The 27,984-nt window shown below is 41.8% G+C and overlaps 1 protein-coding gene across 1 annotated transcript in view; it reads left to right on the plus strand.

Moving 5' to 3' along the window:
* The first annotated feature begins 11,235 nt into the window (after positions 1-11,235).
* The window catches only part of ITGA4 (integrin subunit alpha 4), an 89,488-nt gene continuing 72,739 nt past the window's right edge, over positions 11,236-27,984 (plus strand). The window contains exons 1-2 of the mRNA XM_055398064.2: positions 11,236-11,572; positions 11,906-12,027. Of these exons, the coding sequence (XP_055254039.1) occupies positions 11,376-11,572; positions 11,906-12,027 (319 nt within the window). The 5' untranslated portion in view covers positions 11,236-11,375. The remainder of the gene's footprint in view (positions 11,573-11,905; positions 12,028-27,984) is intronic.

The following is a 27,984-nucleotide window of genomic DNA, read 5'->3' on the forward strand; positions in this document are numbered from 1 at the left end:
GACAATTCATTCTAAATACAGAGGCTTCTCAGTTTTTCACTCAAACCTCAGTCTCCATTAACAAAGGTCCCAGTGTTCTCCAGTTACACTGCACAGTTACTTTAACCAGACTTGTACTACTCTAGGAATGCTCTGACTTTGTGGTTCTTCCTGTCCCTGAGGTCTGTCTGTGATCTGCCTAGATGTCTTTTGACATTTTGTCTCTGAGTTTTACTGTACTGATCTTACTTGCTAAGAAGAAATTCCAGATAAGGCCTCTGATAAAAATCATGTCTCCATGGTGTTTATACTTTTTAAATTAAGATATAGTCTTAGCTACCATGTTGTGTTCTGTATTATTTCCTTTTGCACCATACGAGCTTTATTGATATCTACTTGACTTTAGTGCCACTTGGAAAATATACTTTGTAAATTTGTAAAGACACACACAAGCACAATTTACTTTTTGGCCATTTATCAAAAGACACATATATAAGAGTTAAAATTTTCTATTTGCTTATACTTAATTAAGCCAGCATGTGATAATATAAATGATAGATCAGATATACAATTACTGATATATAGAGAGGTAAATGTCGGCATTTATTCAAGATGCATATTTTTCTCCTTGTGCTTACTTATTTCACCTTCCTGAATAGAGTTAGCAACTGAACTGAATGCCCTTTATCTGCTTATCTGTCTGTGTGTGGCTTTTTGATTCCTACTGCAGGCTCCAAAAGAACAGGATTCTCTGGTTGTATATGGTAACTTAAGACAATAACATTTGGGGAGTGGAAATAACTTTAGTGACAATTTAATTGGACCCTTTCATTTCAATAACAAAGAAGCTGTAAAAAATACAAGGGCAGTTCCATGAACAGTTTCCTGTCTCATAAATCCCTGTATGGTTTCTAAAACTGGTTTTTTAAAAGTCTGCTGATTTTTATGTGAAGCAGTGAAAAGGGTAAGAAATAGCTCTACAGTCCACCAAGTATATGTGTGTGTGTGTGTATTTGAGATACACAGATATGAGAGAGCTGAAATTATTTTTGTGTTGAATTAATACTACCAGTATTTTGGACAGTAATAAAAAAGATGAGTCTAAGATTGATTTTTTTTTCACTTTTATCCACAGTTCTAATGAGTTCCTTACGAACAACATGTGGTTTTAAAACCAAAATAGTTTTTCAAGTTTCTATAAACAGAGGAAATTTACTTTACTGGGTCAATATACTGTGCAACTGTTATAAACAAAGCTTTCAGTATGCACCCAAAATAGAATATCCAAGCTGCCTGCTGGACTTCCAATGCATAGATATGAGATAAAACTGAAATTTCGTATTTCTAGTATTTTTCATTGTATTTTACTAATTCAAATTAGAATTACTTTCCCAAAGTTTCTTTGGGATTTTAAACAATTCAGGAAACTTTGCTGCATTAAATTATTTCTCTTATTTTGCACCATTGTCCTTACAAAACCATGTAGCCTCTTTCCACTGTTTACATTCCTCCTATTTACTGATGATATTTTAGTGTCTAATGTTCTCTTACCTCTTTTATCTAGTCTACCAAGACTAATCTGTGTTCTTCTAGTTTGCTCTGATTAAAAAAAGAAAACAAAGCAAAAGAAAGATAAATGTAGAATTAAATTAAGTTTATTTCCCTTAGTCATGCAATCGGACATTTTGCTCTTCTGAAAGTATCACTATTGTATTATATGACTTTTGCTATATTCACAATATATTTTGTATGTTGCTTTGCAATTGTTTTCTGGTTTGAAGTGTGTGTGTGTTGTCTGCTTAAATAGATTGCCAGCTATTCAAGAATAAGAGCACATCTTCAACCTCTTTAGTGTCTGCAGAGTGAGTGCTTGGGACATGTGTACATAAATGTTTGTTGTGTGACAAAACTTTACCCATGATTAACCAATTTTACACTGTTTATTCAGCATGTCTCTTTCTAAAGTGCTTAGGAACTCGGCTTTTCAAGATGAGGTCATGCGTATGAAAGGATTCAGATAAGACCCTGTTGTGTAGCCCATTTGCATGGACTCTGACCTCTGACAATAGAAGAGAGCGATGCTCTAAACTATCTGTGTGTCTTGTGAACCTTTGATATCTTTCATGGATCAGCTGTTAAATCATTCCACTGCACAAATCCAATCTTCCAGATCAGATTTCTCATGAGATAAAATGTTGTCACATAATAACTATGTGCTCTGAGGGGAGAATGGTTTCATACCAGGTCCTTTATACCCTGTAACAAGAGAAGCAATTGTTTCTTCTTCTGAACTGAAGCATGAAATAGACTTAGTTTAAGAAGTTATAAAGTATCAATAGTTTCAGGAGTTGTAAAAAGACTGGTATAAATGAAATTTCTCAAAATTGTCCCTCTACTTCAGAAAATTTGCCCCAAACAATCCAGTCAGAAGAAACTTGTCTGTTGGTTTTCTCTGTTAGACACCATTTTGTATGGCATTTGGTACCTATTGGCTCAAGTAGTTATTTCTTGATCTGTTAATTTCCTAAAGGGGACATGGGACATTCCCAGAGGGAAGGAAAAATAGGCTATGCTAGGGGTGGGCTGCTGCTGCTGCTGCTAAGTCATTTCAGTCGTGTCCGACTCTGTGTGACCCCATAGACGGAAGCCCACCAGGCTCCCCCTTGGGGTGGGCTAGAGGAAAGTTATTTTGAGGCCAAACATGGAAAGTATTAAGCCCTAGGCAAGAAATTCTAATTTAATTGGGTTGAGTTGGGGGAGGAGCCATTAGGGGTCACTAAGAGGGAAATGACATATTCATAGCTATAGAAAAAAGATATATATCTGCTTATGTATGTCAATGTATTGAAAGGTGTCAAGGGGATAAAAGTATCAAGAGGATAAAGATCCCAAATCTGTCTGCCATGGTATGCATGGCATCTCTTAGTTACACATAATAGGTGTTCAATAAATATTTGTTGGATGAGTGAATAAACAGAAGCAAGTAGAGATAGAAAATGCCACTTACTCACTTAGACAAACTTCCACATGAGTCATTGACACTGAGCTCAGATTTCTATACATAGTTTATTTCTATTGATAATTGAAATGTTGAGGGCAGAAGCAGAAGGGGTGACAGAGGATGAGATGGTTGGATGGCATCATCCACTCAATGGACATAAGTTTGAGCCATCTCTAGGAGACACTGAAGGATAGGGGAGCCTGGCATGCTACAGTCCGTGGAGTTGCAAAGAATCAGACACGACTGAGTGACTGAACAACAACAATTTATTTCTATATAAATGGCATCATTAATGATGATGTTAAAAGAGACGGATGGAGAAAAGGCTATTTTTTTTCAGTATTGATTATGTATTAAATACTATGTTAGAGTGCTTTACTCACATTCACTTGTTTTCCCCAAGCAGCCAGAGAAAGCTTAAGGGATAAAAAAAAACAGGTTTGAGTAACACCAACAGACCGTATAAGGTTTTGATTGGCAGTTGTGGCCAACACCATCGATGCCCTGCCCGTTGGGCCAGCTGAGCTCCCAGAGCATCCCCCAACACACTGCAGTTTCAGAAGGCTGGCAGATTCCCTGCTGACACCTGTGTCCTTCTCCTCCTCCTGAGGACTCCTTTGGCACCTGGAAGTGTGCTTATCTGCAAACAGGTGCAAGCTGTAAGTGTGACAAGGTTAGTCCTCCACCAGTGGAGGGTGAGTCCTTAGATAAACATTCCAGGGTGGGGATTCCGAGGTATGTTTTCCACAGTTTCTCAACAGACTTCAGCATCCATACAATGAAGAGAAACATTATTCCATTTTCTTTAAAAAACAATCTGATCATTGATATTTATATTCAAGTATCAGGACATTTGGACTATTATTCAGTTCAGTTCAGTTCAGTCGCTTCGTCATGTCCGACTCTTTGCGACCCCATGAACCACAGCATGCCAGGCCTCCCTGTCCATCACCAACTCCCGGAGTTCACTCAAACTCATGTCCATCGAGTCGGTGATGCCATCCAGCCATCTCATTCTCTGCCATCCTCGTCTCCTCCTACCCCCAATCCCTCCTAGCATCAGACTCTTTTCCAGTGAGTCAACTTGTCGCATGAGGTGGCCAAAGTATTGCAGTTTCAGCTTTAGCATCAGTCCTTGCAATGAACACCCAGGATTGATCTCCTCTAGAATGGACTGGTTGGATCTCCTCGCAGTCCAAGGGACTCTCAAGAGTCTTCTCCAACACCACAGTTCAAAAACATCAATTCTTCGGCTATCAGCCTTCTTCACAGTCCAACTCTCACATCCATACATGACCACGGTAAAAACCATAGCCTTGACTAGACGGACCTTGGTTGGCAAAGTAATGTCTCTGCTTTTTAATATGCTATCTAGGCTGGTCATAACTTTCCTTCCAAGGAGCAAGCGTCTTTTCATTTCATGGCTGCAATCAGCATCCAAAGTGATATTGGAGCCCAAAAAGATAAAGTCTGACACTGTTTCCACTGTTTCCCCGTATATTTCCCATGAAGTGATGGGACCAGATGCCATAATCTTCGTTTTCTGAATGTTGAGCTTCAAGCCAACCTTTTCACTCTCCTCTTTCACTTTCATCAAAAGGCCTTTGAGTTCCTCTTCACTTTCTGCCATAAGGGTGGTGTCATCTGCATATCTGAGGTTATTGATATTTCTCCCAGCAATCTTGATTCCAGCTTGTGCTTCTTCCAGCCCAGCGTTCCTCATGATGTACTCTGCATAGAAGTTAAATAAGCAGGGTGACAATATACAACCTTGATGTACTCCTTTTCCTATTTGGAACCAGTCTGTTGTTCCATGTACAGTTCTGACTGTTGCTTCCTGACCTGCATACAGGTTTCTCAAGAGACAGGTCAGGTGGTCTGGGATTCCCATCTCTTTCAGAATGTTCCACAGTTGATTGTGATCCACATAGTCAAAGGCTTTGGCATAGTCAATGAAGCAGAAATAGATGTTTTTCTGGAAATCTCTTGCTTTCTCCATGATCCAGCGGATGTTGGCAATTTGATCTCTGGTGCCTCTGCCTTTTCTAAAACCTACTTGAACATCTGGAAGTTCAAGATTCACATATTGCTGAAGCCTGGCTTAGAGAGTTTTGAGCATGACTTTACTAGCGTGTGAGATGAGTGCAATTGTGCGGTAGTTTGAGCATTCTTTGGCATTCCCTTTCTTTGGGATTGGAATGAAGACTGACCTCTTCCAGTCCTGTGGCCATTGCTGAGTTTTCCAAATTTGTTGGCATATTGAGTGCAGCACTTTCACAGCATCATCTTTCAGGATTTGAAATAGCTCAATTGGAATTCCATCACCTCCACTAGCTTTGTTCTTAGTGATGCTCTCTAAGGCCCACTTGACTTCACATTCCAAGATGTCTGGTTCCAGGTGAGTGATCACGCCATCGTGATTATCTTCATCGTGAAGATCTATTTTGTACAGTTCTTCTGTGTATTCTTGCCACCTCTTCTTAATATCTTCTGCTTCTGTTATATCAGGAAAAAAAAAACTTATTGTTTCATGTTGAGACCTTTATTACTGTGGGGAAAAAATCCCCTATGTCTTAGTTCAGATCCCCCAGGAGCAGACCTTGAGATAAGCACTTGGGAGCAGTCGTTGTACTGGGAGAAAGGTAACACTTTAGAAGATTGGGTTAGAGGCAGGCAGGAAGAGATGGCAAACATTTTCTTTATGCATCACTAATTGTTTTACATGTTTCAAGCTTTACTTTATTGATTTAAAAATATCTATTAAAGAAAAAGTTTAAAAGTTAAAAAAATATCTTGAAAATTACTTGTCAGACATGTCTATCAGACCTGTCTCTAGAACCCAGCCAGCACTATCTGAATATATTCTCCTCTCCTTCCCTGTTCTGATTCTTTTTCTGGTTGCTTGTTTTCTTTCCTTTATTTTTTTCTTGATGTTTCCATTTTCTGGCCTAAAAACACGCATCAGATTTTACTTCCTCATGTGACCCGCACAATTTGCGTCCGTTTTTTCGCAGTCTGTTATATGAGTTCTTTCATTTTCCCTGTCCCACACTCTACCCAAACTAAGGTCCCAATGCTGCTCTTATGTCTCCATCATTTGTTACCAACCAGCTCACCCTTCTTTCCCCTAGATAGATGACATTCACATTGGACTATATTCTCTGGTTCTCTACTGGACTATATCCTCTGGTTCTAAATTGTAGCATCTCTCTCCTGATAAATTATAATCTGATTGAGAGCAGGACCCATGTTTTATAGTGATCTTTGAGTCTGCCAAATGACACCATTTTGTGTAAAATAATTCATGAACAAAAACTTGTGAATATCCAGATTTCTCTCATCTGGATATGATATGAGAGAAATCTGGATATGAGATGTCTCTCAGTTTATTACCATAAGGATGCAAAAAGTCCAAATCATATTAAGATCTATTCAAAAAAATTCTGATTGTACACCTGCTGTTTGTCAGGCAGCAGGTCAGGTGAACCGTGTAACAACGCAACACGTATGTTCTGCTCTCGTGCTCTAGAGAGAAAGCCAGAGTGAAAACAGAAAGGCATCTGTGATTATGAATTAAAGAGCTCTGAAGAGAATGAACAGCATGGTCTGCCATGTGGTAACCTATTTTAAGTGGGTAAGCAGGAAAATTGTCTGTGAGAAGGAGACCTTTTAGCTGAGATTGAAGAAAGAGAGGAAGCATATGAAAAGTCGGAGGTTGTGTGTCCAGGCAGAGGGAACAGTAAGGGTAAAGGCCCAGAGGTGGAAAAAAAAAAAAAAAAGAACCTTGATGCACTTAAGGAAATTAAGGAGGGCCCATGTGGGTAAAGAAAGTGAACTTGGGGCCTGTGACCCAGGGAGCTGGCAGTGTAGTCAGAGATCAGATCTGAGGCCAGTCCTTGGAGGCCTTGTTAAATGTGGTTGCTACTAGCAGAGGATGGGAAGCTATTTAAAAGATTTCAGCAAGGGAGTGGCATGCATGCTTTGATTTAGAATTTTAAAATTTCACTTTCGTTTCTGTGTAGAAAATTTATGATGTGGGGGAGGGACAAATAGGGAGATCAGGTCTCTGGTTATGGAACAGCTCAGATGAGATTACCGTACTTGGAAGAGGGTAATAGCAGGGCAGAAGAAGCTCCTCAAACAGATGAGCTGGAGATAATTTCTGAAGGTTGATAATAGGACTTAATTACTGATGGATTAAATGTAGGGAATAGAAGAGAGGGAGGACTCAGGAGTTACTTTCTGTATTTCTGGTCTGAACTGCTAGGCAGATACTGTTTTCAGGAAAGACCGGGTGGAGAAATAGTTGAAATATGGTCTAGAATTCAGTGTTAGATAGTTATGTGTACCATGCCCACTAGACATCCAAGCAGAGATGTCAAGTAGGCAGTAAGAATTTAGACATGAGTCTGGAGCTGAGAGAGAGGTCTAGGCTGCAGACATGAATTTGGGAATCATGATGGTATTCAGTGGGATTATTTAGCTGGTATTTAAAGATACAGGAAATGGGTTAGAGCTCTTAAAGAAGGAGGGAGAGAGGGCTCAGAATGGAGCCCAAGGGCTTCACAATACTTAGAATACTTAGGATGGAGAGGAAAAAGCCAGCAAAGGAAACTCAAAGGTGGTCAGAGAGAAGGAGGGAAAGAGCTCAAAAAAGTGTCATGAGAAGAGAGCCTTTCAAGAAGGAGAAATACTTACTTTTGGTAACAGCTGAGAAACTGGGTGAGCCCATATAGGAATCTTCTCTACTGGGGAGGATTTCTTAAAAGGGGTAAAAATCACTTGTATTTTATCTTTTACGTTTATTTGAGACCTTAACACATCTTTTAGCACACAGTTGGCACTTGAAGCATTAATAAATGACACATTAATTGAATGACAGTATTTCAGTTCATTTGAAAGTATGGGATAGGCATGAGCAGGTCCTTCTCTTATCCTGCCTGCGCGTTCCCCACCCCTCACCTGATTCTCACACTTGCCAGCAGAACTGCTGACTGGGGAGACAGCAGGATCTTCAGGCTCTGTCACAGCAGTGTTAAATACCCTTTATTCCTCCTGATTTAGGAAAAGTAAACTGTTCTCCAAGCTTTGTAGGAAAAAAAACTTGGGGCTACCATAGTGGACGAGGTCATATATGGCTGTTTCTGAAAATGTCATGAAATCATAACCATAATCACCATCATAGAAATAAGTTCCTGCCCCATCAAATGCTCTACCGGCCACTACTCTTAATTACCCTGTGAAACAATTGTGTTGAGTGAATTTCACTACATAAGATTTTGGTGAAAGAAGGGAAAGAAAGAGGTCAGAGTTCATATCAGTGGTTCTGATGCTCCCAGCGCCAGGAGGGTGTGAGTGGAAGGACCTTTGATAAACCTGCTTCTCAGGTCCAACTAGAAGCTTTGTGAATCTGCCTGCAATGCAGGAGACCTTGGTTTGATCCCTGGGTCAGAAGATCCTCTGGAAGAGAGCATGGCAACCCACTCCAGTATTCTTGCCTGAAAATCTCATGGACAGAGGAGTCTGGTGGGTTACACAGTCCAAGGGGTCGCAAAGAGTCAGACATGACTGAGCAGCTAACATTTCTATAGGTCTCAACTAGAAATTTTGTGGCAGCAAGCTAGAGGTATTGCTTATTTCAGAATGATGAGCTAATTGTAGAATTGGGTTGAAATTGGCATGTCGGTCTACCCAGAAACAAATATGCCCTGAGTGGAAAAACAGAACAGGACCATTTACCATGGGCCCTTAAAGCTACTTTTCTGGAAGCCATTTCATTGCATGTTTACAATAGATTTATCACTCACCATTACTTGCCTTTAATTACCTTATTGAAAATAGTAAGAGAGGATTACTATTCCCCTTGTTTTATATGTTGACAGAAGAGTAAAAATAATTGGGTTGGGTTTGGCTAGAATATCCTAACACTCCACAATATCTCAAACTCCACCTGTCTAAAATTTAATGTACTGTTGCCCCCCAGCTATACACACACACACTCTCTCTCTCTCTCTCACACACACACACACACGCATAACCTTATTCACCCAGTGTTTTTCTCTGTGAATTAGCATCATATTCCCAGATCCCAAACTTGAAACGGGCATCCTGACTCCTTTGTCTCAGCCTTACATTCATATTTACCAATACTGTCACCTAATTCTGTTGTTATTTAGTTGCTAAATTGTGTCTGATGCTTTGCAACCCCATGGACTATAGATAGCCTGCCAGGCTCCTCTGTCCATGGGATTTCCCAGGCAAGAATACTGGAGTGGATAGCTATTCCTTTCTCGAGGGGATCTTCCAGATCCAGGGACTGAACCCAAACCCTTGTCTTCTGCAGTGGCAGGGGGGTTCTTTACCACTGAGCATTAGGGAAGCCCCAGTCACCAAATTCTGCTGGGTTCTATCCTCAGCTATCTCTTGAAACTCTTTCCCTGCTCCTTCCTAGTTCAGGCCACTCTCCTCTCACCACGCATTACTGCAGAAGCCTGCAAAGTCAGGCTTTCTGTCTTCAGTTCTTTCTTCACACTTCTGAGACCCACCGCTGACCAAGACCAGTCCTCCAACAGCTGCCTACTAGCTCCAGCATAGAATTAAAAATTCTTAAATGGTTTGGGAGGTTCGCAACGTGTCCCGCCTCCCTCGTCAACCTCACATGGTACTATCCCGTGTGGGGGCCGCTAACCACGCCAGCAAAGGCCTTCTCTTCCCATTCCTCTACCTGGCCCTGCTGCCCTTCATCTCTTCTCTCCAAGTGGTTAGCCTAACAACTGTGCTTCTCCTTCAACTCTAAGTGTCCCTAAAACATCCAGAACGTTCCCCAGTCAATAAACATTCGTCTGTCTACCGCCTAGATGAAATTTTTCCTGAAAACTTGTCCTGCCTTGTTCACAATGGCATCCTGTGGGCCTGGCAAAATGCCTGCTCAGTTAATATGCTAAGTAAATGAACAAGTATTTTAATCATGTGCCCACTTTTACAACTTGAGAGGTACTATTTCAATGTGGTTTTAATGCGCGCCCACACACACACTATTCGATGAACGCTTTTTCTTCTTTGTTTTTATTTTCCGTTCCCCTCTCTAGGGGATCTTCCCGACCCAGGGATCAACCCCTGGTCTCCTGCATTGCAGGCTAACAATTTACCATCTGAGCCACCAGGGAAACCCAAATAATACCTAGACCTGCATCTCCTGCAAATACCACCCTAATCGTCTACGGCTATCCAGCTGCTCTAGAAAGAAACCTGAGGCGCACCTGGCTTAATTAGGACGAGAGTCAAACCCAGTTTAGTGTGGTGTGCTGTGGCTCCCCAGCACATTTTCAGAGGCTCATTATGGTATCTGTCTCTTGACCTCAGCAGGAGCTAAGCCCCAATGGCTCCCGTATCCGGTGGGACTGAGCGGATGTGTGGAAAGGGGCAGCATCACGAACCGGAGGGAAGAATCAGTCGAAATGAGGAAAATCAATGTTTCCTTACCCCAACCTGGGCCTTAAACCGAGCCACAACCTAAACCGTATGCCCTTCCCTGCCACTGCTCCAAGCAAGCAGCCCAGACTAAAGAGGAAGTAAGGGGAGGAAGGAAGTGGAAGTCTTAAAGTGAATACCATAACGTCTTTTTCACCAAAATGTATCTTGGGTGCCTTCAGGGAGTGGTGGTTTTGTGTGTGTGTGTGTGTGGCTCCCTGGTTAATTTCTCTAGTGGTTGCTTATTAACCCCCCACCCCCCACCCCCCACCCCCCAGATCAGATGTAGTGCTGAATTATCAACCAAGGTTCAGGACAGTTCCCTTCGCAGTCCATCCGCTGCTCAGGTTTGTGGCTGGCCTCTGGGCCACGCCGGGCAGGCCGAGGAGCCTCTGCGCTCACAGTGGGGCGCGCGCGGTCGGTAGGATCCAGGCCACGCCGCTAAGTATCTAGGCCCCAACCGCGGTTAAACGGCGAAGCCCTGGCCCCTTCCAGCTCAGCCCCTGCAGCGCCAGGAGGCCCGGCCTGGGCGCGCGCGGCGCAGCCAAGGTCCCCTAGCGCCCCCTGCAGTCACGCGAGCCGGGATCAGCGCTGGGTCCCGCGACCCCGCGCCACGCCCGGCGCCCCACCCCGAGGCCCGCGCCCCGGGAGTCACGATCGCCGCACCTCCCGGCCGCGGAAACCGGCGTGGGGCGTGGGGCTCGGCGGGCGCGTCGCGGCCCTGGCCACTCGCATTGCTCCGCCCGCCGCCGCCCCACTTCCCCTCCCGCCCGCGGCCCCTGCCCTCCTCCCGCCCGCCCGCCCGCCGGCGCCGCACGCGCGAGCCTTCTCTCGGGGCGCCTTCCCCTCGGCCGGCCGTCGCAGCCCGCGCAGCTTTGGGACGGGCAGTGGCGGTCCAGTGGTGAATGTTCCCCTCCGAGAGCGCATGGCTGTGGCAGCGAGGCGAGGGCCGGGCCCCCGCGGGGCCGCCGTCTGGGAGGCGGTGATGCTTCTGCTGTGCTCGGGAGCCCCGACCGGGCGCCCCTACAACGTGGACACAGAGAGCGCGCTGCTCTACGCGGGGCCCCGCGACACGCTGTTCGGCTACTCGGTGGTGCTGCACAGCCACGGGGCGAAGCGATGGTGAGCAGGGTCGGCCGCGGGAGCCCTCGGCATCTCCGAGCAGCTCGCAAAAAGCGCCTCAGGGATTCCCTGCCTGAGTCAAACTTTCCTCCCGCTGGCGAAGGCAGGAGGGAACCCAGCTCGCCCGAGAAGTGCTTGGGAAACGGACTCATCTCGGGGTGGCAGCAGCCGGGGTGCGCTCTGGCGCCAGGCCCTGAAGTTTGGGGTGGCGGGCTGAGAGCGGGGGTGGTGGGCGGGGGAAGAGGTGGCGGGAGCGGAGGCTGATTCTGGGGAGACCCGCGGGTTGGTGGGCAGCAGGGCTAACAGCGCCCGCCTGCGCGTTTCTCTTCTCAGGCTCGTAGTCGGGGCGCCCACTGCCAACTGGCTCTCCAACACTTCAGTGGTCAAACCTGGGGCGATTTACAGATGCAAGATTGGGAAGAATCCAGCCAGGACCTGCGAACAGCTCCAGCTGGGTGAGTGGGATCTGGGGCCGGGAGCTAGTAAGCCCTCACCCCACTCGTGTGGACCCCACGGTAGACAAGTCCGGGAAAAAACTCTTATCGCTGTTCTCATTTAAAGGGGATGATTGTCACTGTTAACTCAACACCATGTTCCCTTCTTAACATAAAAGAGGTCTCCTTTCTGTCAGCATTTTTCTCCCTTTGCTTATGACAGTGATGGCAGTATTCTGACCAAACTGCTGCTGCTGCTGCTAAGTCACTTCAGTCGTGTCCGACTCTGTGTGACCCCATAGAGGAAAATTTCTTACACCGCCTTAGACCTTCTCTTCACCTCTCCCTCTCTCCCTCCTCCCGCCCCCGCCCCCCATGTGTAAAACACATCTTAAAATCGCTCAGCACATTAATGAGGGGATCCAGCGAAGCCAAGACTTGAGAATTTTATTTCCATCTTTGACCTATCAACCTTGTTAAAGAACAGGCTAAGGGGCAGATCAGGAATAACAGTTGGAATTGATCCCATACCCTGTCATTTAGCCTAAGGACTTAAAAAGAAAATAATATAGTTTTACTTAAGATATGAAATATACAAGGAGAGCACAAGAAAAAATTGGCATCTCCACTGTTAATATAATTATTGATAAAATGAGGCTTAATGTATAATTATTAATTTTTCTCTTCAAAGACTCTTGATTTCTTAATGTCTCTTCTTAGATTTGTGACAATTTGAGAAATGCGTTCTGTTGGGGGAGGGAAGAAAATTCATGCTTCAAAGTCAACAGCAAATTTTCTTTGCACAGACACATGGGGAAGGAAGGGGAACTAATATTAATTCAGACCCTATATCGCTTCAAACCTTGTTAGGAACTGCCGTATATGTTGCTTCTTTTCCAGAAAACAACACTGGGCCATGGGTGGCGTTGTTCTTACTTTACATGTGAGGACTCTGTGGTTCAGAGTGTTGCAAGGACTTTTTCTAACATTACTCAGCTAGTGAGTGGAAGATGGGACTGCAAGTCAAAGTCAGGCCTCAGATCACTTCAGTCGCTCAGTCATGTCCGACTCTTTGCAACCCCATGGACTGCAGCGCGCCAGGCTTCCCTGTCTATTACCAACTCCTGGAGCTTGCTCAAACTCATGTCTATCCAGTTGGTGAGGCCATCCAACCATCTCATCCTCAGTCATCCCCTTTTCCTCCAGCCTACAATCTTTCCCATGATCAGGGTCTTTTCCAGTGAGTCAGTTCTTCGCATCAGGTGGCCAAAGTATTGGAGTTTCAGCTTCAGCATCAGTCCTTCCAATGAATATTCAGGACTGATTTCCTTTAGGATTGACTGGTTTGATCTTCTTGCTGTCCAAGGGACTCTCAAGAGTCTTCTCCAACACTAAAGTTCAAAAGTATCAATTCTTCAGAGCTCAGCTTTCTTTATGGTCCAACTCTCACATCCATACATGACTACTGGAAAAAGGCCTGCTTGGGTCCAAAGTCCAAGCCATTTCCAGTCATGTATACATCTTCAATGCAGATAAAAGTCACTGAAGAGTCCAACATGGTGTCTGCTGAGCTGGTGAGTCACCCGTGAATGGTGAATAAATGGTTATACATAGTACCTTTTTTCTATTTATCTTTATTATCCATGGGCTTTGGGGATAAGCTAGTCACTGCATCTTTAATACCCTCCCCCTTTTTATTACGTAGTAGTCTTTGCTTTTTCTCAAACTGGAATACTTCTTCCCTTCATTGACAGTGAATTCAAATACAATATGCACATAATGGAATTTTATTTTTGACTCAGAGAGCATCCATAAGAGTTTAGGAGTTGTCTGCACTGCGTAGAATAAGTCCCACCCTCTTCTTAAGCATCTTCCATCCCAAAAGGCAGACTAGAAAAGCAAAACACATTCACAGACCTATCCATTTGGAATAACTCTGTAAAGCATAATTGTCTTTGCCTAAGAGACTTGAGGGATGAAGAATTAGGGAGCAGAGCAGACAGCTTTGATCTGCCGGAGGATCTTGACAAGGTCTCAGGAGGGAAATGTTTTATTTTGTTGTCCTGTCATAGTTTCCTGATTCATGACATTACAACCACTGGTATTTATCCCCTACTTCCTGCCTGGAATGGCAATGAATCTATTTCTAGATGTCTGTATTTAACTGGAAAGATCCTGTCACAATATTGTATTAAAATTTCAGATAATAAATCTGAAAAAATTGTAGGAAAACATAAATTCTTTGGACACGTGGAACATAGGAAGTGGCTACAGAAATATCCATGGAGAAATGTGCACATGGTAGATGCGCAGCAAGCATGCATTGAGTAAAGATTTATCAGATGGATAAATGAATAAAGCAAAGTGAAAGCTTGATTGTTATCAGCCTGATTGGTGACTAAGAGAATTAACTAGAAATGATAAGTCAAAGGGAATTTTCAGCTTTAAAAAAGGTATTTACTGAGGTGAAAGGCAGACGACAAGATTTCTAGTCAGTCAACTGGTAAAAACACTGATGGCTATAGTAATAGCTTTGAACATTTGCAAAAGAGTTGACTGAAATTACTTCTCATATAACATTTTAAACAATGTATCTTCCTTATATAAAGAAATTGTATGTTTCAATTCAGAGCAATCTCAGAAGTAACTTGAAGCTGTAAAATAAGGGATTGAGGATAATGTCTAGAAAGTTAATACTGGAAAGAGTAAATTGCTAACTAAAGGGTTTTTTTTAAATTGTCAGGTTTGTAGATTATGTAGTATTCTTTATGAAGAATTGTCAAGGAAAAAATATACACACACACAATCATCTGTATAAGATGGTTTTAGTTGTTCTGTCTCAAATGTATGGACAATGCTTAGCTCACTATCTCACATTTAACTGACATTCAAAAAATATTAGTTTATTTTTATCTCTGTTTTCTACTTAAATCTATATCTGTATGTTATCTGTTATAGGCATTGTGAGGTTATACAGACAATTAATAGATGAAACCCAAAGTTAAATGTATAAATGAAAAGATAACAGTTGAAACACAGTGAAAAAATATTTTTTGTTGGCTCAACCAAAAATACCTTATAATAACTAAATATTGAGCTATGATATCCATGTCATAAGAAAATTCTTTCATTCATGTCCTAATTTGCTATCAAGGAGATGAAGTTGAAAGATCCCTTAAAATAACACTCATCTTCTACACAATTCAAAGTGCTGTATACATGGACTACTCTTTGCTGCTGCTAAGTCACTTCAGTCGTGTCCGACTCTGTGCGATCCCATACACAGCAGCCCACTAGGCTCCCCCATCCCTGGGATTCTCCAGGCAAGAACACTGGAGTGGGTTGCCATTTCCTTCTCCAATGCATGAAAGGGAAAAGGGAAAGTGAAGTTGCTCAGTCGTGTCCGACTCTTCATGATCCCATGGACTGCAGCCTACTAGACTCCTCCGTCCATGGGATTTTCCAGGCAAGAGTACTGGAGTGGGTCGCCAGTGCCTTCCCCGGACTACTCTTTAGGTCTAAGAATTTCAAAGTTTCATTCAGATAGATTCGTTCCTTCGAAAGAGGATGGCAATACCCTTCCCCCTACCTCCTAAACCCCCTTCCCTGTCGTGCATAATATTGTCCCATACTGTGGTATGTTCAGTGTAGTCATAATCAGGAGTAAGCAGCAAATGCCTGTTTATCTCGAATGTCCAGGGGATGAGATGTTGAGAGTCAGGTACCCCTTTTAGTGAAGTGAATTGACTGCAGTAGAGATGTATTTCTTCCTGCATGCAGACAGGCTCCTTCCCGCTCCCTGCCTACCTGAGAGGTATTTTCCTGCTCACCTCCTTGGTACTGCCCTCTGTGAACCAGAGAAGGCAGTCTGCCTGTCAGGAGGTCCGAATCCAAACTTGTCCGTGAAGACTCTGTGTCTGGGGAGGCCATAGTGATCTCCACAGTTTCAGTTGGTTTTCTACACGGGTGCTCTGCATCCTTGCTAGGTTTTTTTAAAAGGAAACTTTGAACACCATTGCTAAATTAAGGCATTATAAATAATGACTTTGTTTATGTATTTAATGATAGTCCATCATGGTCACCAATATTTGAAGGTAGAAGATAATAAAATATGTAAATGACTGTAAAATTGTATTAAAAAGATTGTCTTTATTTCATCTTTCAAAAGACATACTCTCTAGATCTTTCATTACTTTTAACTTGCTGCCAATAGCTTGATACTGATGGCTACTAATAGCATTATACATGTGTGTTTGTATGCACATGCAGACTTGTCTGGATAATAAAGGTTATAATTTTGTTATATAATGTACATGAAATGTATACAAAATATATAAAATTATAAACTAATTGTCTAATACAGTAGCCACAAGCTACATATGGCTATTGAGTACATGAAATGCAGCTAGTTTGTAGGGAGAGGTCCTATAATACATCTGGATATTGAAGACAGTACAAAAAAATTCATACATGTATATATATATACAATATATATATAATCTCTTGATTTTTTAGGTGTTGACCATATGTTGAAATAGTTTGAAATTACTATTGATTGAATATTTAAATGAGAATATTTTAGATGCATTAGGTTAAAGAAAATATTAATGTTAATTTTGCTTCTTCCTTGTTACTTTTTAATGTGACTAGTGTAAAAATTATTTCATATGTAACTTGGCTCAGAGGTTAAAGCGTCTGCCTCCAATGCGGGAGACCCGGGTTCGATCCCTGGGTCGGGAAGATCCCCTGGAGAAGGAGATGGTAACCCACTCCAGTATTCTTGCCTGGAGAATCCCATGGACAGAGAAGCCTGGTAGGCTACAGTCCATGGGGTCGCAAAGAGTCGGACACGACTGAGCGACTGAACGGAACGGAACGGAACGGATGTAACTTGCATTATCTTTCTATTGGAGAGCACTGTTTTAGAAAAACATAACTTCCCTGTGTAAAATAACACTGACTCTTTAGCAAGTGCTTTCCCGATATCTATATGTAAAATGAATAGGATTTTCACTTTTCTAGAGCAGTGTTGTGTAATTACTAGAACTTTAAGCTCCCCTCTTGTCCCTCTTTTTCTTACTAGAGAGAACAATGGTTTATTACAAGTTAGTCATCATTATTTCCCTTCAGATTTCTTTCTGAAAATTATATAACCTATTTGGAAGAGGTTAAGTTAATTAGCATCTGTGTCATTCATCTAATGATTACATCATTCTCACTTCTGCCTGATTTGCAGGAATTATTAGCTTAACACTAAAAGACAAACCACTCACTGTTGAAACATCAAATATGTTCTTGATAACTTTTCTTTCTTATTTGCAATACTCTAAATTGTTGCTTATGAAGCTGATGTTGACCCAGACTGGTCATTTTGAAAAATCAGTTGAACAAAGGTTTGTTATGCTAATTATGCACAAAATTAAGACAGAGAGATTCATGAATAAACTATCATATTAAAAGAATTATGTTTCCTGATTTCCAACAATTTCCCATACTCTGTCTCTAAAAGAATGGCTTCCACCTGGTTTGAGAGATGAAGTTTTCTAAAATGCATTTTATTTATTGCCAAAAATTCACTTGACCACTGGGTGATATTTCTAATGACTAAAAAATATCTCCTCTTGGCCACAGTTCTTGGGCCAGGTATGGTGATCCATTGAGCATGTGGGTCATTGCTTCATTTGGTCATTTCCCGAGGGGTGCCTCAGTGCTGGAACCTGGGCATACAAAAGAAACACGGCCCTTACCTCAAGGGTTTGCAGTCTATAGGTTGGGTTACTATAGGAAAGTATGGTGAGACAATCTAATCTAGTTAGGAGAATAAGGTGATGTCTTCCTAAGGAATTCTAGTGGAAAACTGAGGGAAAAAAACAGTTATCTCAGAGGAAGAGGTTATGGGAAAGGGTGCTGGACAGAGCAAAGCATGTATGAGCACCCTGAGGTCTTTGAGAGGGCGGTATCTTTGGATGGAAAGAAAAGAGCATACAGTCGAACTGTGGCGTGTGAAGCGGTGTAGATTAGAGAAGCGAGCAGGGATTATTGTGTTGCAACTTGGTAAATTCTCTGGGAGCTGCGGAAGCACTGGCTGTCAACATGCTCTTGTGCAGTCACGCACTCTTCCTCCGCATGTACCCAGTGCAGTGGGGACTGGGGCTGGGTGTTGGACTGGGAGCACAGATGCACAGAGGGAGGTGTTGGCTCCAGCGGGCATGGTGGTACTGAGCAGTGACAGAGGCAGGGTCTGATGCAGACACAGGAACCTACAGGGGCCCCGGCTGTCAGTGTGCTCTCCCCGGATGTGTGCACAGCAGTGAAGCAGGATGGTGGGCAGCAGGCTGGCGACCTGCAGGTGCACAGCTGCATGGCCCAACCTTGAGCCTGGGCCATGAGGGTGAAGTCAGCCGCTGGGCTGGAGGCAGGCGTCATGCACTTTGGCTTTGGTGCTTACAGGGAGGAGCTCAGTTGGCTAGCTTCTCACACCAAGGTAGCTAAAGAGGCTGGGCTAGCTATTAGTGTGGTTCCTGGGCCCCTCAGGGGCAGGGAAAAGGGAGTATGGCAGAACCCAGGTATCAGTGAACACTAATACATGTGGGACAAAAGCTGGCAAGATCTGCAGAAGGTCCGCAGTGTCTGTACTGGCCATTGATTTTGTCAGTGGTGAAATCTGCTGTTTTTCTGCAGAGTGGGTCTCTGTGACCTGGACTTTGCAATTAGTAAATGAGGGATGAACAGGAAGAAGGTTTCAAAGATGTTACCCAAGGTTCTGACTTGGGCTGTTGGACAGATGATGGTGCTATGTCCCATGAGATGTGAAAATGCATACCAGGTAATCTGTTGGATGTATGGGCCTTGCGGGCAGGAGAGGTCTATATAGGCAGTTCAGACTTGAAGGTAATTGGCTTAGAGATGGTAATCAAAGGCATGGAAGATAATGAGTTTAACTTGGGAATGTTCTAGGTTAAATGGATCAAGGGACCCAGAAGAGATCCCACAGGACTCCTGCCATTTGAGAAGCAGCTTGAACAGTATTGGTCAACTCTAGCTGCAACCTACATTCTTCTGCAGAGCTTGAAGAAGCCCAGTTCTGGCGGCCTTCTCCTAAACTAACAAAGTCTCTGGGAGTGGGTCTAGCTAGGTTAGATATTGTGATTTTTTAGTAAGAATATACATTTGGTCGCCAACCCCATTTCTGGCACAGTGATCCTAGAACCCTTGGAGTTTTCTAGAGTGATAAATATGTCTTTTGTTAGGTTAATGAGATGACTTTAGGACCAAAGGATGTGACTGGTTGCCAGTAGAGCACTCTGTATGGTCAGAGGATCGGAACTTTCATTCCTATTCCCCTGACGCCAGCAGGGGAAGAGGAGCTGGAGGCTGAGCCAGTTGCCAATGGCCAATGACTTAATCACTCATGCCTATGCATGAAACGTCTATAAAAGCCCAAGAGGACAGGACTTGTGAACATGTGGGGCTTTAGGATTAGTGGTGCATTCAGAGAGGGCCTGGGAGCTCCCTTCATGTTTCTTGTGTCTTGCCCTATGTGTCTCTTCCATCCAGCTGTTCTTAAGTTACTCCTTTTATAATAATCTGATAATCTACTGAGTAAAATGGTTCTCTTGAGTTCACAAGTGAGCCACACTTGTGAATTAATCAAACCAAAGGAAAATATTGATGGAAACTTCAATAGCCAGTGGACTTGAGATTGACATCTGCAGTGTGTGTTGAGGGGTGATATGGAAAGAAAGTAGTCTTTTAAAATATTTCATGTATTTTAATCAACTGTTAAACATACTCCCAGTGCATTTTTACCTTTTAAGTTTCTTCTGAAAGTTCCGTTACCCATTGAGGAAGTTTTATGTGAATTTATTCAAGTTGCCTAAATTTCCTAGTCCTATAGAAGATAATCACAAATTGCTGGGTGGTAGTAAGGTATTTGTCAGTGTTGTTCAGTAATGTACTGTATTTACTTTTTTCTTTTTTTTACCTTTGGGTTTCCTCCACCCATTTCTCCCTCCCTGCCCCACGTCTGGCAGCCACATATCTGTTCTCTCTCTGAGCTTTTTTTTTTTTTTTTAGATTCCACACGTAAGTGAGATCCTAGAGTATTTATCTTTCTCTGTCTGACTTAGTTCACTTAGCATAATGTCATCAGGGCTCAGTCATGTTGTTGCAGACGAGAAGATTACATTCTTTTTTATGGTTGAATAATACCTCATTGCATATATATACTGCAGTTCTTGTTCCACTCACTCTTCATTGAACACTTCAGTTGTTTCCCATCTTGGCTATTACAGATAATACTGCAGTGAATATGGCGGGGGGGGCGTACATTATGCTATTTTTAGTTGTGTTTTCCTTTTCTTTGGATATGTACCCAAAAGTATTGTCGGAATCGTTAGAACTATGGTAGTTATATTTTTAATTTTTTGAGGAACCTCCATACTGTCTCCATAGTGGCTGCCCCAATTTACATTCCCGCCAACAACGCCCAGCCTTTTTCTCCACATCCTCACTCACACTTGTTATCGCTGATCTTTTTGATAATGGCCATTCTGACAGGTGTGAGGTGATGGCTCCTCGTGATTTTGATCTGCATTTCTGATGATCAGTGGTGTGGGCATGTTTTTATATAGCTCTGCTCTGTAGTTTCTCTCATCCAGTAGGTTGCTTTTTTGTTTTGTTGATGCTATCCTTTACTGTGCAGAAACTTTGTAGCATGATGTAATCCCACTTATTTATTTTTGTTTTTGTTGCTTTTGCTTCTGGAGTTAGATTTAAAAAATTATCACTCAGACCTTTGTCAAGGAGCTTGCAGAACTGAACCCTTAATTGGTAGGATCTGACATTGTCTCCAGGTAGATAGTATTATAATTACAAGTTGTATTCAGGACCCCTCCCTAGTATCAGAGGATTTCTTGGTGGTGATGTGGAAAAGCTTCACCCACACACATTGGAGTTGGGTGAAGAATCCTTAGTAGGGCATTGGGAGTTTCCAGAGGTCCCCAGATGACTCCAGTATTCATCCATGGTTAAGAACCATTGGAGAAAAAAAAAAGAGCCAGAAAAATAGACTGAGGAGGAAAAGCCAAAGGGGCAGCCAGGGAATCAGGTCAATGTGGCACTGTGGAAGTTGAAGATTGGGAGATTTTGAGAAGAGGTGAATGGTTGGCATATCAAAAGAGGCCAAGAGGTCAAGCTAGGTAAGAGCCTAGCAGGATTCTTTGGATTTAGAAAGAATTGGTTTGTTAAGAACCTTGGAAAGACCTGTTTTAGTGGTAATGCCAGACTTCAGAGGGGTGAGGAGAAAGAAAATATTGGTGCCAGCTATCAACTCTTCCTTTCTTAAAGGAAAAGTTCTTCCTTGGGTTCTTCCTTCATTTATTAAATAAAATTTATCCATTACTTATGTTGGTACTTGGAATAGAAAGTTGGCCAAGATGGCTAAAGCCTTCAAAGAACTAACTCAGTTACAGGAATAACAGGTAAACAGAGAAGTACTTATGATAAATGTCACAAGCATAATGACAGATACGTACAATAACGAGAAGAAGCTAGATACTGAAAGTATTTTGGAACAGCAGACATGAGTAATTGAGCTAGTTCTGGCCAGTTTTGATGAGCCCATAGTAGAGTGTCAATGAACGTGAAATGGATGGGTGTGCTTCTCAGATTTGGGTGGGGTCTTCTGGGATTTGCTGTATGTTTCAGCATCGTTCCCAGAGGCCTCAGCCAGGCTTGCATTCCAGACTCTGCCCACTCACAGTGGGCAGTCCAAAGGATATGCACTCCTGAGACAGGAAGTCTAGAATGGACTGTCTTTAAAACCGGGGGAACTTTAATTTTAGGAGTAGTTGGCAATATCAAATTAGAATATGGAAGTGGACTTGCAGGGGACAGGACTGGGTTCAGTAATGCCGTGTGTTGGTTCTGATGTCCTCAGTTTATCCCTAAGGAGCTTCAACAAATGATTAGTTATCTCTTTCATATAATCTATATGAAATACTGTAATTCACAATGAATTGTTCAGCTAGAGTAAGAGTGTAGGCATAGTTGTCAAATCTCTTTTGCTGGAAATATTTTGTGAAGTGGATTAGACATTTAAAATTTTTTTAATTTTTAAAATGATATTCTAGGTCGAAGTCTCTTGTCAGTGTCTACCCTCTGTGAAATCGTTCTAGGTCTGCTTAACCTCAGTGCTATTCTCTGCTCTCTTGGGACCGTTTTCTAGTATTTATTAGAATATCATGATTTTGTCTGAAGATCACTGTTGCATTGTCTCTGCGACATCTTGTCTCCCCCTTTAAACTTCGGTGAAAAGTTGTCCTCTGTTGTCAGGGGCTCCTCATCTCAGTCTGATCCTGCTCTGGCACAGAGCGGTGCCAGAGACGCCCTGACTGATTTTCACTTTCCTCATGTCTTTGAACTTTGTTATCGTCCTGACCTCCCCTCCATCCTACCCGGCGAATTCCAAAACCAAGTGCAGAACGTCAGTATTGACCATTGAGCATTGAGTGAGGGCAGGTTTCCCTGGAGTGCTTTTCTGTTCACATTTTTACATTGTTTTTGTTTCAAAGAACAATAGTATCTCTAATATTGGTGATACTTTTTCAAATGAAATGGTACTTGTATATTAGTGATACTTTTTCAAATGACTCCTTAAGTCTAAGAGATTAATTGAAAACCATGGAAACAGAGAGTTGTTTTTCCTTATTTTCTAATGTTGGACGTTAATGTTAAAATATAAGTTATTATGAAATAGAATTAGAATAGGATTATCAATAGTGCCAATACTTGGATTCATTCACTGATTAAAAGTGAATACTCATAGCAAATCACTGTAAAGTAGTATAGGGTAGTAGATGACAATGTGGGTTGGAATCTTTCCTTCCCCCACTTATAAGTTTAGTGACTTTGGGCAAGATGCTTATTCTCCCTTTCTTTCAGCTTCTCCATCTATAAAATTGAGATGATAATTATACCCACCTTTAAGGGATATAAGGAAAATTAAATGACTTAATATATATGTTCACATGTATTAAAAGTGTGCCTATTACATGGGAAGCATTTAATAAGTGTTATTTATTATATAAATAATAATTATTGTAAGACAACATTCCTTCTTTACATTACGCTCAGGAGATATATCAGTTGCTGTACATTTTTCTGCTCTACTTAGTAAAAAGACTTGTAGAGGTTTTCTATAGGAATGTGAAGAAGTTTGGACCCAAGGCACTTGGAGGGAAACCCTTATCTTAGATTGAGGCTCACAAGCAGAATGGTTTCCTAGGGCTTAGAAGTCTAGTGATGACTCAGGATCAACCCAGATTTATAAAATTGCAACCATCAGGCTTGACTCTGCTGTCTGAATGCATTCACCCCTGTGTGGAACTCTTCCTAAATACAACAAAGTAAAACAAATAAAATTATAAAATAAAAACTATAATTAAAATGACCTAGAAGAGTGGAATAGCTATTTTTTTTAGACCTATGATTATAGGAAATGTTCCTCATGTAAATTGAGCATGATTATCTGTCATTATCAGATTTTTATTACTAAGTCTAAGAACATGACACTTAAAGATACATCAAGAATTGTTTCTCATTTTGATATTTAAATCGATATTTTGATCCTTGATTGCCGCTGGATGAGTTGGTGGAAATGCTCTTGGAAGTTTAGTACTTTCATGTCCCATATCGCCTCTAAAAGTGGAGTGTTTTACTTTTCATTACTCAGTTATTGTTATAGCTGTCAAATGCATGAACGTCACTGTTACCGTTTTGAAGCATCACCACCACATTTTATTAGATGTGTGGGAAAAGTACACAGTTTAATATAATAAGCATAATCTAATGGGTTTAGTAATAATTAGTGTTTGGTAGGAGGGGCCCTTAGGCTTAAAGAGCTGAAGGCGTGCTGCTGATCCAGCCTCACCGCACCGTGAGCTCCCTCTGCTGGTGTGTCCACATCAGTTCAGTGTGGGTACACTGGAGTGGAAGCGTTTGCCCCAGATTTAATGAACACCTACTAGGTGCCAGAAAGTCTTGTATGCACAGGCATACATTGTCTATAATGGTTATAACCCTCCAATGGTAGGCCTTGTATTCTGGTCATATTTGAATCAGTATGTTGGCTTTTAATCCCATATATGTCTTTTCTGTATTCTGTTTCACTCAGAAATTGTTGCTTCTACAAATATAGATATACTGAATGAATGACTCTTTATAGAACATAGAACAAGAGTCATTTGTTTTTCAGGATTATTTGAGAAAAATTTAGAGTGCAACAGTTTGAAATATATAGGACTGATCTTTCAATAGACCCGACCTTCATGTTAAAAAAAGGAATTGGTGGAAGGAAGGTCTTTCACTGTTTTTGTAAAACTTGAAAATTATGTCATGTTTTGAAAGATCAGACCAATATGTGTGTTGTCTTAGTATCCAGAAGACCAGTTTGAGAGCCCCAATCAAATGTCTGAACTGATTAAGCCAGTGACACAGGCAAATAAATCATACTTGCCATTCATCCAAAAGTCCCAAGCTGCCCTACCCCCAGTGTGTCGCTCAAGCTGTCAAACGGCTACAGGAAGACCTTTGAGTCTGGTCTTAGCCCTTGCGCATTCCTCAGTGGAAATGCAAATTATTGAGAATTGATCTAAACTGAGGAAAAGGTCAGGGTAAGGTAGGGACCAAGTAAGTGACAATTTCATGAACCCCAGAAAGTTGACTAGAAATTTTACACATTTTCAGCTGGCAGAAAAGATTAGAAAGTGAAATTTATTCAGATAATTCATACATTTAAAATATTTGTACAGTTCTATTGTATATACTCCAGATTCATGGAAAGTAACTACCTTGAGATCTTTAATTACTTAAAATTTTTTAGAATTCTTTTCCATTATGTTTTAGTGCAAGATAGCCAATATAATATCTTATGCTGTACAGAAGGACCTTATTGTTTATCTCTTTTATGTATAATAGTTTGTATCTGCTGATCCCAATCTCTTAATTTATCCTTCTCTACCTTTTTTCCCTTTGGTAACTATGAGTTTGTTTTCTATATCTGTAAGTCTATTTTTGTTTTGTAAATACATTCATTCGTATCATATTTTAGATTCTGCATAATATCATATATTTGTCTGTCTGATTTACTTCACTGGATATGATAATCTCGAGATCCATCCATGTTGCTGCAAATGGCAGTATTTCATTCTAAAATTTCTTATGCTTGATTCTCATCTTTTCCATTTACTGGCCCCATGAATTTGGGCAAATCTCTTTACTTCTTTAAGATTCTATTTCTCCACCTGTGAAATGAGATTGTTAGCACAGTCTTCCGTTGCTGCTGTGAGAATTAAATGAATTGAATGTGTATGGTACGGGCTCGCTGACAGTTCAGTTCAGTTCAGTCTCTCAGTCACGTCTGCCTCTTTGCGACCCCATGAACCGCAGCACGCCAGGCCTCCCTGTCCATCACCAACTCCCGGAGTTCACCCAAACTCATGTCCATTGAGTCAGTGATTCCATCCAACCACCTCATCCTCTGTTGTCCCCCTCTCCTGCCCCCAATCCCTCCTAGCATCAGGGTCTTTTCAAACGAGTCAGCTCTTCACATCAGGTGGCCAAAGTATTGGAGTTTCAGCTTCAGCATCAGTCCTTCCAATGAATATTCAGGGTTGATTTCTTAAGATTGATTGGTTTAATCTCCTTGCAGTCCAAGGGACTCTCAAGAGTCTTCTCCAACACCACAGTTCAAAAGCATCAATTCTTTGGCACTCAGCTTTCTTTATAGTCCAACTCTCACATCCATACATGACCACTGGAAAAACCATAGCCTTGACTAGACGGACCTTTGTTGGCAAAGTGGTGTCTCTGCTTTTTAACATGCTATCTAGGTTGGTCGCTGACAGTGATATGCCACACATATCTTATGGAGGAGGATGTGTACCTTAATCAGATCTTTAGCTTAATCCTTAAAATAATAATGTCAACAGCAACTAATGTTTGGCTGCTTTCTCTGCTGGGCTCTGGCCCAAGCCCTTCATACGCCCCTCATTTACTCCGCACAGTCCTTGCAGAATCCCTCTGAGACAGCCATCTCTGGAGGCCCACCTGATTCTCAGTCTAAACCATCCTACTCACATATCACACTTTGTAAAGAGCTTCAAACCTGCAAAGATTGTTTTCCTTCAGACCATCTGTTACTATGTTAAAACTTAAGGGACTAATGTTTTGGAAGAGACGTAGGGGAGAATAATAGGAAGAAAGAAGACCTCTCCAAAGTTTAGATCACTCAATGGTGAAAATTTTGCAGTTGTATCCTCTGTTGTCCTTCAGTTGCTAAGTCATGTCCGACTCTTTGTGACCCCATGGACTGCGGCACTCCAGGCTCCCTTGTCATTAACTATCTCCCGGAGATGTTCAGATTTGTGTCCATTGAGTCAGTGATGCTGTCTACCCGTCTCATCCTCTGCTGCCCCCTTCTCCTCCTGCTTTCAATCTTTCCCAGCATCAGGGTCTTTTCTAATGAGTCAGTTCTTCAAATCAGGTGGCCAAAGTATTAGAGCTTCAGCATCAGTCCTTCCAGTGAATATTCAGGGTTGATTTCCTTTAGGATTGACTGATTTGATCTCATTGCTGTCCAAGGGTGTCTCAAGAGTCCAACCTCTAGTACCCTCTAGTGGAGCATTTTGTGGTGGAAAAAGTGGGTATTAGAATTCCCTCCCTCAGCAAATATTTTGTTCCTGCCTTCTGCATGGAAGGCCCTGTTCTGTGCTGTGGAAATGCCACAGTCAATGAAATAGTCAATCTTCCCCCATCAAGTGACAGTCAAGAGCTAATATCTAGTCTCCCATAGTCTCTGTCATATTTTGTCTCTTGAAACAATGGTACTAAAATAGATGACATGAAAAACAACAATAAAACAGAAAAAGTGGAGGGAATGGCAGAAAATGTTCCTAATTGGTTTTGCACTAATATCCTTTGTATCCATCTATCAAAATTACTGCTTATTCACATTTATATACTCATGTACATACTAAAACAAAATCAGTAAGTGGAAATGAAAACCAAATAGTAAGCATACATCTTTGTCTTAGGTTTCCCAAAGACAAATTGAAAGAGGAAAAATATGAACGAGAAAGATGGACTTAATTTTTAGAATAAGGAGTGTGGTTTTCGTGTGGCTTTGTTTTTTTTTTAATGTCTACTGGGAAAATGCATTCAACTGTGCTAAGAATTAGTCATTCTAGTTGTATAAAAGCATGGAAAATTATCACGTATTAATTTCTACCAACCTCGTTTATGTTAAACCATGTAAAGAACATTTTTTTAATTATGAAGCTGATTTGATTTACTAAGAGTTTAGATCAGTAATGTATGAACTGAATTGAAAACCAGATTATAAATCATTTCGGCATGACATTTGGATAAAATATAAAGATAATCTGCATTTATTTATGATGTTCTGTCAGGGAAATTCATGAGAATTAACTTTCTCATGACAGTTTTCATAATCATCATTTCTGACCAAATTATAAATACTGTTATTTCCACATGAAAAAATTGGCTTAATATTTGATATGCTATTTCAGTGTTTAGTGGACACCAAGGAGGGCAAAAAGATATTACTATCATTTTCTAAATGGAGTAGTTTCTTTTCAAATATTGTATAACACAGGAAATGGCAAAACCATGTATATTGCAGAGCAGTTGCTCTCAAGTCCAGCTGCATGCTACCGTTACCTGGAGAACTGTGTGAAAATTTCTGAAGGCTGAATCTCAATCTGGGCACATCAAATCTGAGCCAGAGAGTGGGACCAGGTGTCAGTATTTGTTCAGAACTCCCCCAACTGGTCTTGATATCCAGTCAGAGCTGAGAGCCACGTGAAAAGGCGTGGCCTCCAGAGCACAGAGGTGAAGGGAAAGCTCTGGAGAGACCAGAGCATGAGCTGGTGATGTGGTCTGACCCCTCTGCCAACA

The sequence above is a fragment of the Moschus berezovskii genome, chromosome 2 (genome assembly GCF_049115385.1).
Source record: "Moschus berezovskii isolate FMDL1 chromosome 2, NW_MosBer_1.0, whole genome shotgun sequence".
In the NCBI taxonomy this organism is placed as follows: Eukaryota; Metazoa; Chordata; class Mammalia; order Artiodactyla; family Moschidae; genus Moschus; species Moschus berezovskii.